Source organism: Octopus sinensis, linkage group LG3 (assembly GCF_006345805.1).
Source record: "Octopus sinensis linkage group LG3, ASM634580v1, whole genome shotgun sequence".
NCBI classification, from domain to species: domain Eukaryota; kingdom Metazoa; phylum Mollusca; class Cephalopoda; order Octopoda; family Octopodidae; genus Octopus; species Octopus sinensis.
The window spans coordinates 73,679,923-73,694,865 of NC_042999.1; the positions used below are offsets into that span (position 1 = coordinate 73,679,923).

General features: G+C 34.9%; 1 protein-coding gene across 4 annotated transcripts in view; it reads right to left on the reverse strand.

Moving 5' to 3' along the window:
* LOC115209168 (arf-GAP domain and FG repeat-containing protein 1) overlaps positions 1 to 14,943 on the reverse strand; it is a 113,775-nt gene that overhangs the window by 25,637 nt on the left and 73,195 nt on the right. For 3 of the 4 annotated variants that reach the window (XM_029777400.2, XM_029777399.2, XM_029777398.2), the window contains exon 3: positions 2,096 to 2,350. In XM_029777400.2, coding sequence (XP_029633260.1) covers positions 2,096 to 2,350 — 255 coding nt within the window. Of the gene's footprint in view, positions 1 to 2,095; positions 2,351 to 5,538; positions 5,546 to 14,943 lie in introns of those variants that run through there. The other variant, XM_036501088.1, reaches the window with a different exon arrangement.

Here is a 14,943-nt window from a genome sequence, read left to right on the forward strand (position 1 = left end):
GAGTAGATTCACTCAAGAAGGCCATGGTGAGATCTGAACTCGGAACACAAAGAACCAGAACAAATACTACAAGGTATCTGGTCTGACACTCTTACAGCTCTACCAATCCACTGCCCTGGATTGGTACATTAATTTGTTGACTCTTAAAGAATGAAAAGTAAAGTTGATCACAATGTGATTTGAACTTAGTATAAATACTATGAAGCAGTTCACCACCTTGTAAACACATCCTCTAACATGTAACAATATACTTAGGTTACTTCTTAGAATTTCACTACAAACAGACTGAACCCTTATTAGAACAATCATTGAGTTAACTGAGTCAGCAAATGAAATCAGTATTTCATTGCTTATAGTTACATGTTTGAAGGCAAATAGTTTCAGAATTATTACCAGAACAGATTTTGTAGCTTAACTTTTGATCTGGTTTCAACTTAAATTTGACACCAGCATTCTAATGTTTGTACATCTGATGTTTTTAAAATTAGGTACTAGCAACCACAAAAGTCACAACTTTGTCATTTACTAGTATCCTTTTTAGGTTCAACATCATAACTGTACAAGACTTTTGGCTTGATTATGTTAGTTTAAAAGCATTTTGATCTATTAGACCATCATTACATCCTAAAATATTCTCCTTAAAATTTGAATGTTTACATTATTCTTTCACAGAATAATGAGTTATAAATTGAATGATTTAATAACAAGAATTCAGTTCTAATTAAATTTTAATTTAAAATCAAAGTTTCAAACATTAGATCAACTATTAATGAATCAACAAGGAAAATAAGTTAAAATTAAGAATGTGTTTGATTTTAATTGAAGCCCAAATTTTATTTTGACTATTTTTCATATGTCAAATAATATTATAAATATCTTATTTTCTTAATATTTCTATTTCATTTTATGAGTATTCCAAAAATTAAAATTAAACTAAAATTCAATAATGAATAAATTTAAAGTATACATTTCAAAATTAAATATTTCAGGTTTCTTCCAGCAATATGGTAAATATGCAAGCATGTATTTGATATATAATTACTGAAGAGATTTATACAGTTTTTTACTGTCTATGCACTAAACTACTGACTACAGCAGGGGTAGGGAAACTTTTTAGTGTGGTGGGCAAAAATTTCCTAAGAAAAAGATCCGCAAGTAGATCACAGGTTCTAACTCTTATATTTGTGTACATCTTGTATATATCTATGTACAATTTGATATACATTAATAAAGATAGGTTTAACACATTAAATTAATGCATAACATCATTAACGCCACCACTAAATTTAGGACGTTTATATTACTTAGAGATAGTCTATATTTTTCAGCTGAGGTGTAGTTAGGTCTCAAGGGGATGGTACAAACCTAGCAATATGTTTTATAGTAAAAACAAAATTTCCATTCAAATGGCAAGTACCAGACGATTTCTAACTATTTCACGTCATAGTGGAAACACGACCTGTCGCAAATAGGCATACATGCATAAATTTTTATGATTGAAAAATTTACTATATTTTGTACATATGAGTATAACAGCCTGCGGGTACAATAAAATGGGGTTGCGGGCGCAACTGCACTCATGCACGGGAGTTTCCCTACCCCTGGACTACAGGATCAAGAGTTCAAACCTTGCTACTAGAACCATTGTATTTGGCATATGATCAAGGGAAATAATTCTGCTTTTTTAAGTGGATTGCCTGAAAAATAGGTTCTACTCCTATTTCACAGTTGACTGGTTTGCATATAAAAAATATCCAACTGTAAAAATATAATTGCTTCAGCAAAAACAATTTCAGCTATGCTTGAAAGAAAAGATATATGCAGAAGAAAAGCCATCATCAAATACAAGGTTACATTAATGCAACTATACTTTTGAAAGATAGCTTTAGAAAGATTGAACTTAAAATACACAAATTAGTTTAAAATTTACTTTAAGCAAAATTAACTTTAATATTGTGCATATATTTTCTAAATAGAAATAACGTGATGATTGCTTATCAAAAATCTAAGGAAAAACTATGTTTTAAAAAAGAAAGAATAAAAATTACAATATAACTAGAAGTTAAAATAAAGTTGAGACCAGTTTACTTCTTACCTGAGAATTTTGCACAACTAATTTTGGGGCATTTTCACCAAGTAAGGATCTTAATGGTTTTGTAGTGATCTGTTTGTTAAATGCTGATTCATTAAGACGGCGAGCTTCTTCTTTCAAGGCATCTGTGGGTGGTACATGCCAACGCTTTCGTTCGTATTTTTGAATCATAAAATCTTTCACTTTGTGTTCTTCTCTGGAATCATATTCTTGACCAGATCTGGGATCATATAGCCCAAGCCAAACTTTTTTACAAAACTGAAAAAGTAAAAATAATAAAGAAAATTACAAAACATTCTCTTTGGGATAAAATAAGAAAAAGGTGTAGTTTGTTGCAGGATTTAATCCTTTAGCAAGGAGATTACTGTCAAATGTAATATTTATTCCCATTGCTTTAATTTATTTTGCAGCTTCAAGATTTTGATGATGTGATTGTTTATTTTAAAAATGACATTGCAGGGTTGATGTGAGAGGTTGGATCTGATCATTCTGAACTTAAAACAAGAATATTTGGGCCAGGTATAGCCTGTTTGAATGCTAAAAGTTTAAACATTAGTGAATTCGTACCAACTCAAAGACTGTAATATTTATAAATATCTCTAAAGGCTGAAAGGCTCACTAGGCTCAGTGCTTAACTCAACATTTCATGGCATAAAGAAAATTTCTTGATGCTTTCTTATGTACTCATGAGAACTAAATTTTTTTCACAAATTTCTGTCACATAAAAGAAATAAGTTTTATATACAGACAGATACACATGGCTTTCAGAATATAAAAGCTGTATTCCTAAATACAGTTTAATACAAACATCTTTTGCTTCAATAAAAAAAGAAAAAAAAAACACCCTCCAAATCTTTTTGATTATTCTTGGACTACATTCAGTACAAGGATGGAGTTCTTTCAGTTGAGTATTTATAAACAAAAAAGTTCAGAGGAATTTTTTTTCATTCTAAATATAAGTATTTTGATAATTTTACAGCACCTAACAAAGTAAAATGCAGTCCTACCTATTTATATCAAATATCTAGACCAGTAGAGTTATTTTACCTGTTTGCATCAGTTGATACATTTAAAACCTAGTCATTTAGCTAACTTGTACTCTGTCTTTCAAGTAATGGAACATTGCATAACCAATGGATTTATAATTGCTTTATCTCTAATCACTGCATCCAATGCTTCTATGCCACACATACACAATTCATAACCAACACTAAGTCTCTTTCAAGGTTAAATGCACTTAATATCTCATTTCCAGATATGGCTCCCTGTTATTGCTTTCTTCCATGCCTTGTAGGCCTGTCAATTCTTATAGCCTCATCTACATCTATTATGCAACTCCATCGGTATCCAACTGTTTGGTGAGAATGTTGTTTCATTCATAGAACTGATGTATAGCTTGCACCAAATTGTCTCTTACTAATGCCCAGTTGTCCCATGTTATGGTTCTCTATCTTCACCATGTCTGATAGACATCACTTAGTGCTGACTGAAAATTCCATCTAACAGTGGTAGCTGCTGGCTTCCATCATTTTTCTCGGTTTCCTAATTTTCCTTGACAAGTTACTAATTTGTTGTATGGTATAATCATCAGGAAAGGGCTACACAGTGAAATCATTAACAAAAATGACTTAAAAGATGGGTGATGTGAGACAGATGTTTTCAATGCACAGCAAAAGATAGTTGAAAGAGTTCAAGGAGCAACAGACAGCAGATGAATTTGGAAGATAGACTAGATTGTATATACACTACCTTTTAGAATAATGTCTGAATATCAAGTGTAGCCTGAACAGTGGAGAGAATTCAGCACATCTTTAATGTCCACTGTTATTCTTCCCCCATCATTTTCTGGAAAAAACAGTCATGTTAGCTCTAATGAGATGAAAGCTGGTTTTCTCAAGTGTGCAATGCAATTTTAAGGCCATTTGCAACATGAAACTGATTTCTCTTCATTTGTTGTAGTATGGTTATAAACTTCATCCTGGTATTACTTGGTATCATAATTTAAGTATTCAGCTGTGATGACAATACCCGTATCATCAATACTTGAAGTAGCTTCACAAAGGCCTTACAGAACTGGTCATTAATCCTGTTTGTGGAATAATAAATTTCATAGGTACTGTCACACTGTTTATCAGTAGTCTGAATTCAATTATTTTATTACCTCATTTGGAATAGTAGCAATATCTAAGTAACCACAACTATATAGTGTTAGTAGTTCCATTTCCGCATGTTTCATCAATAACTTGCCATTGATTTTTCTAACATATTAGAGCACATTCAAGACTAAACTATTGTCTTTTGTGCATGAGAGGAATGTAGTAAAATATCTTGATTAAGCCATGCACTTTTAGGACATATTTTAAATTTAACTCAGCAACCAGTGTTTTCAAACGAAATATGAAAATATAAACTTGAATTTACTATTTAAAAATTGTGGAGTAAGCTAAAAAGAGAAACAAGTTTTATAACACAGTTTGACATTGGATAGTGATAATACTTCAAGTAAAGTGCTGATGTTGACATATGTAGGTCAGCTTTCAAAATATATATATGAGCAATAAAGAATTCATTCCTATTTCATTATCTACTCAAGTATCAGATGCAAGTACCAACTACAAATTCTTAACATTTTGTTATAAGTACTTATAATGGAGTATTTCTGAAAATCATTACAAGAATCCAATAACTTTATGAAAGAAATTTTAAGAGTGGAACTTATCTGTAAGTTATCTCATAACTTTATCTGACAATTTCAATCTGAAAATGAGAGAGTTTATGACAGAGCCAATTAAACAGTTCCTTGCAAACTGCTTCTCAATGCAATAATGTCAAGTTTTAAAGTACATTATTAGCCCTATACTAAAAGAGATAAGATTTGATGCAACACATTTAAACTGTCACAAAGAATATTTTTCATACAAAATAAGTGCAGCACTTGAAATTTAACTGAAGAAACTGTATAGGAGCCTGTCACATCATTCATTTATTTATTTTATGTCTGTTTTTCCATGCTAGCATGGGTTAGATAAGTACTTATTACTAAGGCAAACAATCATGTAGCATCAGGACCCCTGAGAAATTCCAGGGCCAGCTGCCATTGGGATACCCTGGTGGCCGGCAAACATGATCAACTGCTCCTCTATGTCCGTGATCAGTGCTCCGGACAAAGGTTCCTAATTGACCCAAGTGCAGAAGTCAGCGTAATACCAGCGTTGCCAAGGGGCCTCTGTTATGAAAAACGATGCCAACCTTTAATGACCACCAATGGCTCCACAATCGAGGTGTATGGTTGCCACGTCCTATTTCTCAAAAGGACGCTGCTCACAAATATACACCTGGGCATTCACCATTGCCGATGTCCATCAGCCCATTATCGAGGCAAACTTTCTTCGAGCACACTTGCTACTGGTTGATTTGCAGGGGAGATGACTCATCAACAGCAACACATACATTGCCATGTCTCTGGCAACATTTGCAAATGCTGTCCACCACATAGCAACCATCTCTCAGACCAAGAACAAATTCTTGAATCTCTTTGTGAGTCACCCCAATCTCACAACCCTGACATTCTCCAAACCTACAGCCCACCATGAAGTGCCACACCACATCCCCACCACCAGCCTTCCAGTGCACAACCATGCACATCATCTATCACCAGACAAACTTACTATCACAAAGGCCAAGTCTGACAATATGGAAGCACTGGACATGATTCGCCAATCAAGCAGTCCTTGGTTGTCACCCCTGCAAGTGGCACTGAAACCCAATGGAGGTAGGCAACCTTGCAGAGATTACCGCCATCTCAACACATACATGACACCCGACTGCTACCCCATTCTGCCATACAGGACTTCTCAGCCCAGCTAGCCGAGTGCTCAGTTTTCTTGAAGGTCAACCTCATCTGAGGTTACCAACAAATACCAGTACAAGATGACAATGTATCTAAAACAGTTGTGACAACTCCTTTTGGGCTGTATGAATTCCTATGTACACCCTTCGACCTGAAAAACACAGTACAAGCCTTCCATCACTTGAAGGACAGTGTGTGCAGGGGTCTTGATTTTGTCTTTGCATACTTAAATGATATCCTTATCACAAGCCAAAATGCAGAGCTACACAACAAGCACTTAGTGACTCTTTTTGATAGACTGGAACAGTATGGTCTAGTAATCAACCCCACCAAGTGTGTTTTTAGTATTACAGAAATCAAACTCCTGGGACATCAAATCACAGGTGTTGGTGCTGCACCCCTGCCAGAAAAGTGAAAGCTATCTTATATTTTCCATGTCCCACCACAAGCAAGGCCCTACACCAATGTCTGGACATGGTAAACTTTTACCATCGCTTCATCCCTTCTGCAGCAAGAGTGATCAGATCCCTATGCAAAGCAATGTCAAAAGATGGTTCAAAAGGACAGGTGGAGTGGGATAATGCAATGACTTTAGCCTTCAAATCCACAAAACAAGTCCTGGCTAAAGCAACCATGCTGTTCCATCTTCATATGTCAGCTTCGACTGCATTCACAGTTGATGCCTCCGACACAGCAAATGGGGTCATTTTGGAACAACGCATCAGTGGTCAGTGGTGACCAACTTGCCTTCTTCAGTCAACAACTATGACCTTCGGAACAGAAATACAGTGCTTTTGACAGGGAACTGCTGGCTGTCCATCTAGGTGTCTGCCACTTTCACATTTTCTTGAAAGCTGCACATTTACAGTGTTCAGAGACCACAAACCACTCACCTTTGTTATGAGCAAGCTCTCAGAGCCTCGGTCTGCACACCAGCAATGACAGCTATCAGCCAATTCTGAGTACACCGTGGACATCCAACACAGCTGGAAAAGGCAACTCAGCTGCTGACACACTCTCTCATATTCCTATCTAGCCCCAATAACAGAAGGTCTGGATTACAAGGCTATAGCTGCAGTCCAACAGACAGATGACGAGATCAGGACCTATAACACTATCAACATGTTACTCTCCTTGCAGGATGTGCACTATGGCTCCAACAGCACAACCCTACTGTGTAATGTTACCACTTGGAAGCCACAACCGATTGTCCCATTAGCTTGGTGCAGGAAGGTTTTCAATGTCATTCATGGACTGTTCCATCCATGTACTAGAGCCACACAGCACCTGCTGTCAAGCAAATTTATCTGGCAAGATAAGGCCAAGCAAATTGGGGAGTAGACCAAGACCTATATCCCCTGTCAACAAGTCAAGGTCCATCAGCACACCAAAGCACTCCTTGGCAACTATGAACCACCACAGGCCTGTTTCAACATTGACCATGTCAGCCCCCTCCCATCTTCACAGAGTTGCTCATACCTATTGACCATGGTAAACTGCTACACTCATTGGCCTGAGGCTGTCCTTCTCCGCAGCATGGAAACAAAAAGTCAGCTGAGTTTTCATCACAAACTGGGTTGCACAACAGCCTACAATCCACAGGCCAACAGGTTAGTGGAGAGATTTCATTGCTGCCTGAAGGAACCCCTGACAACCCGAGTTAACAGGCCCAATTGGGCCTTGTAGATTTTGATTCTGCACTTGGTTTATATCTTGTCTAAGATATAATGTTACACTGAGGTCATGCTTTTAGCTATAGCTAGGCAGAACATACATCATGGATGAAGGATCAACGACTGTCCAAAACTGTGCTGTATTGTGAACTCTACACTGCCCACCATGATAAAGGGGTGATATAGAAAAGATATAGAGATGTTCTGAAGTCGCTCACTGCCTGTCATATTGACAGTGGTCTACTACAACATTTAAACATGAAGCTTGGTGATGCATGATCTACCAGTACATCTCTTATTCAAGAATACACATAAGGCTACTTTGAGGACAAAAGATAATTAAAAAGAGAACAAGGATACAATAACACTGAACCCAGAACAGAATTTCCTTTGCAACTACTGAGGTTAGGCAGCTTATTCTATATTAGCCTAGTTAGCCTACAGTCAATATGAGCAGTCCCAACTTGAATACTCATGTGGGAAACCAAGCTATGATAATTGTTCCAAAAATAGCCAATTTATTCTAAACAAAGGACTTATCAATTGGGAAATATTTTGTCATATAAACTGTTGAGAACTCTTCATATATAGGAGAGAAAATGGGTAAGTTTGTAGTGTTACGGGCACAGAAGGATCTTTCTCAATATTGTCAAGCAAGTGTAGACATTTATACAGCAAAGTCTATCTCTACTCATTATCTCATAAAATATAAGAGATTCCAACAAATGTTTATTTCAATAATGTTACAAAGCTGCTCCAGAAAGTACTCCACAGTGCTGCTTATAAAATATAACTAAAAATAAATGCAAAAAGTTCTAATATAACATATTTCAGTGAGGTTGTTTTGTGAAGAAACTTGGGGATTTGTTTAATCAGTAATACAATCTCATCAAAAATTAATTGGAAGTAATAAATTAGATCTTAGAGGGATAGGGTTTCAGTAATATTTGTCTGTAAAGCATACTTAGCAAATCAAAATTTATCTCTAGCTTATTTATTTGAGTAAGCATGTTTTATGTGCACTTCATTAAACTACAATTAATATCAGTTTCACTCTACCAAATATGCTAAAACAAAAATGTTACACATAATAAAAATTTGCACCTTCTACAAGACATCCAAAAGTCAACAAAGAGATCTAAAAACCAATAAGCCTCAGAGCCTAACAAAATTACTAACTTAAAACACCTAAGACCTGAAGGAATCACTTGAACTCACCAATACTTGCAACTGCTTGTACAAATATAGTCAGATTCCCAGTATTTTGAAACTAAATAAATAATTACAATTCTAAAGCCAAGTTAAAACCCAAGTTATGAAGGATTTCATAGACCCATCACTCCCCGATATGCATCTTAATAATTATTCCTTCATATGACTAACCCATACATTCTTTTCTCCAAACTACAATACTGATTCAGACCACTACACTCACCCACAACACTATCTAAAAGAAGGAATACAACAGCTTGAAGTGGGGCAGAAAAAATCACTAACAAAAATAAAGCTTCTGACTACATTCCTCTTTTACGCATAAAATACTCAGATCTTAAAAAAATAATATTAGCTAAATACACTAGCTGTCAGGTCACCAACCTTCTGTAATGTACAAAAACAACACTGAACACACTGTCAAAATTTGAAACTTCCCCAATGAAATACCACTCATTCTTTTCAAGCTATATGTATATGACTTTCTCACACCTCCTCAAAGCATACACGCAGAATACAAAAATATAGATGTTACATATAATAGCTCAACAATATTTATAGCACATATAGAAGACAATAAAGAATAAAAATACTACAAACATACAGATACCACATTTAACCAACAGAAAGAAACAATGGTATATAAAGAATATATTAGATCCATTATGGATCCTAGCAGAGCTGCCAGTTTATCCATAATAAACCACAACACTACAAAAAACATGACATTTTTACATCATCACAAACTGTAAACAAACCACACCCATAGACCATCTACACAATTAAATAAAAGAACTAAAAATGAAAGACAATCTGCTACTATTTGAAAAATCCTCTCAAAACACAAGGCATACAGACAATAATTCCAAACAGAGCAGCTTCTCCCAAAACCAACTCATAATAAACAAGGATGAAAACACATATATATAGAAATAACTGTAGCATCAATAGCTTCACTAGGCCTTCATTACTGCTCTAATATGTCCACCAACTGCGTTTTTGTATGGCCAACACTAGAATCTGCAAAGCTTACAGAAATAAACTAAGATAGTGGGAAGAATACATGCTCAGACTATTACACTGGCATCTGCTCCTCAGAGCTAGCTGGTTTTATAACTCCACCTCTTGGCACTTCCAGTCACAGTTTTCTCACACTAGCTACTATATCCATTCCTTCGTCTCCAGAACATCAGCCTCTAGAATTTCCTCTCTGTTCATGTCTTTGTTGCAGCTGTTAACAGTTCAAACAGATCATTAACAGCATCAATGTTACCAGACTTGGTGGGCTTGCAAGGGTTGTGGGCTCTGCCTTTTCCTCCAAGTTACAGTCTTGCAAATCAAAAACATTAAAATGTGTTTCAGTAATTGTCACACTCAACATTAAAGAAACAACCAATACAACAATGAGAAATCATCATCATCATCAGAGATCTGATGGAGAACTTCAATATCTAAATACAAATTTTTCTTCAAACTTGTTGCAATCAGCTGGTGATTATACATAGAACAAGAGAGACCTTTCTATATGAACTTGAAGCTAACAAAGAATTATAATTGCATAAATTTTGTAGTTCTCTCTCTTTCTCATACACACACCACATTTTACATTTACCTTAAAAATTGATATTCTTTGAATGGTTCCTTATGACCCAAATCAGTTCTTATTCAGAGTCACTGCCACCTTAGATGGTTTGGAGGACCACATCTTGAAAATATGTTTCATTTCTGGCTTGGTTTCTATGGTTAGATGCTCTTCCTTTCACCAACTACTTAACAGAGAGTACTGAATGCATTCTGCATTTTATCATGGCATCAGCACTTGAGAGATTGTTATATCCTTAACAAAATAAGGTACTTGACTTCACTAGACTGCCAACTACTTTGTAGAGTGTACCAGGTGCATTATATTGTGACACCAATACTAGTGAAGTTACCTTCTGAGTTTTAAGATTAAAGAGTCCTCACTTCTTTATGCTGTATCTGTTTACTCAATGCATTGTAACGAATGGGAGAAATGGCCGCATACTGACAAGAATCTAAACTATAAGGGTCAAAGGAACAAGATAATAAGGTTGATGGTAACTTCAAAGTTTCATTGTGGACTGGATTAATCAGATGAAACCATAATTCCAAGACAACCATTCCCATATATCTGCATGTGATTGTATGGTTAAGAAGTCTGCTTCTCAACCACAACATATTGGGTTAAGTCTCACTGCATGTCACTCTGGGCTTCTTTCACCTTGGGTTAACCAAAGCTCTGCAAGTGCATTTGGTAGATAGAAACTAAAAGAAGCCTAGTGTGTGTGTCTTGATATCGCATGATAGTTGCAAATGAATGTCACCATCATGTAAGCAATATTCTTCATTTCCAATCTTCTATGAAAACATATTTAACCAAGAGGAAATATTAACTTACTTGGAAACAGGTGATGGTTAGTAACAGAAAGAGCACATGGCTATAGAAAAACCTGTCATATTTGAGCAAGGAAATGTGAATGTTAATATGATGATAATACCTCTAAATTCTACATACATATGTACAACTAAGCTCTTAGTTTTGATATTTGTATATTAATACAATAGCATGTTCCCATTTATCTTTTGTGTAATGCTAAGGGAAGTAACTCAAATAAAATATATAAACAGTCATCAGTTATACTTGTAGTGGCAGCAGAGATGCCAGCAGTGATATTGGTGTTGATATTAGTGAATGAGAAAAAGAGATAGACAGACCAAGTGATGAAAAGAGACACACACACACACACACACACACACACAATTATTAAGTAAGAAAATGGAGAGATTTAATGGATATAATTTAATTTATCTATTAATTAATATTGCCTACAATTGTTTCAATTTTCACTCAATACAAATTACAAATATATAAAATAAAATAAGTTTGCATTTTGAAGATTTAGAGCAAAATATCACTAGGGTGAAAAGACATTAAGGAAGCTACATGTTGATTGGTTGAAATACTCTAATAGACTATGTAGTGATAGTTGTGTGTGTGTGTGTGTGTGTGTGTGTGTGTGTGTGTGTGTTAGTTAATAATCTTATTTAAATAATAAAGTATATAAAAATATAAATATAAAACTAAGTAAAAGTAAATAATGAATATTAATAAAGAAAATAAAAATAGTCAAATTTGAAGTATATAAAATGATAAAAATGATAAAATTTGAAGTATATAAAATGATAAAAAATAAAAAGTAATAATATAGTAAAAATAAATACTAAAATAACTGAAATAAAATGAAAATAATATAAAATAAAAATATAAGTAGATAAGATAAAAAAATTAAAAAATAAGAAATAAAATAAAAATTTAAATAAAACCGTTATAAATATGGATGTCTATTGTCTATGTTAATTTGTGAGAGTGTGTGTACTGTCTAAGTTGATTTGTGTGTGTGTGTGCGTATTCATGTTAGTGTATATATATATATATATATATATATATATATATGGAGGCGCAATGGCCCAGTGTTTAGGGCAGCGGACTCGCGGTCGTAGGATCGCGGTTTTGATTCCCAGACCAGGCGTTGTGAGTGTTTATTGAGCGAAAACACCTAAAGCTCCACAAGGCTCCGGCAGGGATGGTGGTGATCCCTGCTGTACTCTTTCACCACAACTTTCTCTCACTCTTACTTCCTGTTTCTGTTGTACCTGTATTTCAAAGGGCCGGCCTTGTCACTCTCTGTGTCACGCTGAATATCCCCGAGAACTACGTTAAGGGTACACATGTCTGTGGAGTGCTCAGCCACTTACACATTAATTTCACGAGCAGGCTGTTCCGTTGATCGGATCAACCGGAACCCTCGTTGTCGTAACCAACGGAGTGCTTCTCTCTCTCTCTCTATATATATATAGATTCAGTAAAATTTAGATTCAGTTGAATATGGTACTTAAGTTAAAAGTACCAGAATTTAGTATAGTATTATCCATATAATTCAAAATGGGGTGATTATAATCAAAATAAGCAACAAGGATATCCAGAGGTAATGCAGTATGATCGTTTCATGCGAGTCCATTTAATTGAACAATGCAAATATTACATCAATTTAAAATGTAGAGCAATCTTCAGCTGCATAAAATATAGAATTTAGTTAAATTCCAAGGATTCATTTGTATAGTTTTCTTATTATCCAAAATCACAAAGAGGATAAGTAGATAGACAAAGAACATGTTTCATCAACAATACCATAGTTGTAACTGAGATTTCTTCACAGGAAGACCTGTGAAAAAGCAATGCTTTCTTTACTGGATGGTGCCTGTACATCAATATGAAGCAGTGTAAGGAATGGCTTAGCCCCAGTAAACAAGTGACACCATGCGTGAAACAAGACCTTCATATGCGTAAAATGATGTGCGTATGGTGGAGACTGGGAAGGGATTATCCATTACAAATTGCTTGAACGGAACCAAACGGTCAATGCAGAACTATGTTCAACAGATGGAATGACTCAACACAGCTATTCAAAAGAAAATACCTAATCAGCAGCATGGAGTTCTTCTGCTGCAGACAACACCCACCATCATATCGCCAATATCACCAAGGAAGTCATTCAAATGCATGGCTGGGAAGTGCTGCCACACCCGCCATACTCTCCTGATTTGGTACCGATGGATTTTCATCTCTTTCGATCCCTTTCAAATGCTATGCGCGGAGTTTCATTCAATACTGATGCAGCATTGAGAGCTTGGTTGAAACAATTTTTCGAGTCGAAATCAGGTGATTTCGACCAACAAGACATTGAAAATCTTGTTGAACATTGGGAAGAAGTTGTAAACAACAAGGGTGAATACATTATTGATTAATTAGTTGTTGTTTTTTTATTAAACCTTTTAAAAAATAACGGTAGGAACTTAGTAGCCAACCCAATACATCTGAAGCCACACAGTTATATATATCTTTTGTTAGGCTGTACTATTCCTTTAGCCTTGAAGTTTTCCCACCAATTGTAATTCACAAGACTGTTGGTGTCAAATCAGAATTTACCTTCTCTTTGGCAAGCTGCCAACCAAGAATGACCAAACCTGGTTGTCCAACAGTGAAAAGGCATAGGAAGTATTTTTTGCCCTTTTTTATTCTATGTACAATTGCAATTAAATACCATTTTCTTTCTTATTGTAAATATCAGTCAACTATTAGATTCTTCATCTGGTGCATAAGGTGAAAACATGTTATTATGAACTGATTATTACTGTTTTATAAACTATTAGCCATAATAATCATTTAGCCAATAATTAGTGTATTCCTAAAATGCTCCAGTGAGATTTAAAAAACAATTTTTTTCCTATCAAGCTATTGGTGTCAGTCAAATCACTAATGAATTTCTATCCTAAATAACTTATAAAAATAACAATAGTTTTGAAAAAATCTAGTCTTAAGTATTTTAGCTTTTTTTTATAATATTTAATTTATAAGTGATACTAAATTTCATGGACTTTCATGAAAGGTGGTATACATGTTATCTTCAGTTTGAATGTTTAAAGGAGAATTAAACAGGAAGAATATTTCAATATCTCAGCTCTGAGGACAAATAATTGGTACACAATGGTTTAATTCAAAATCTAAGAAGTGACAGTATAAGGATATTAAGATGAGAAAAATTGAGTTTTTCAGATACTGTAGGGGTATGTAGCTTGCTAATTTTAAGAACCAGAGGTCATTCTTGTGGTAGAAGCAAAGAGAAAGAACAAACCATATGTAGTGCATTGGTTGAGTGAATCTTTACCTCTTTTTGGATGCAATCTAGACTGTTTATATATACAATAACAGAACAGTCTTAGCTAGGAGCAGTACTTTATTCTGGGTTGCACTTGTTTTTTTATAAAAAGTGAGCAAATGATTGGATTATGGCCAAATCTTTGGAATAGTTTTGGCAATGTTTATACATGCAAAGTCACTATGATAAATCAGAGATTATAAGGCCTTGTACTTATAGTAATTTGTGTTTTGTTCACTGATAGGGAAAGTGTAATTCAAAACTGTTTCTTTGTTATATGTATCATAACTAGGCCGGTACCATTAACAGAGATTAGATTGTCATAATCTCCATAACAGACAAGATTTTATGTAACTATGTTTAGATTTCAATGAATTC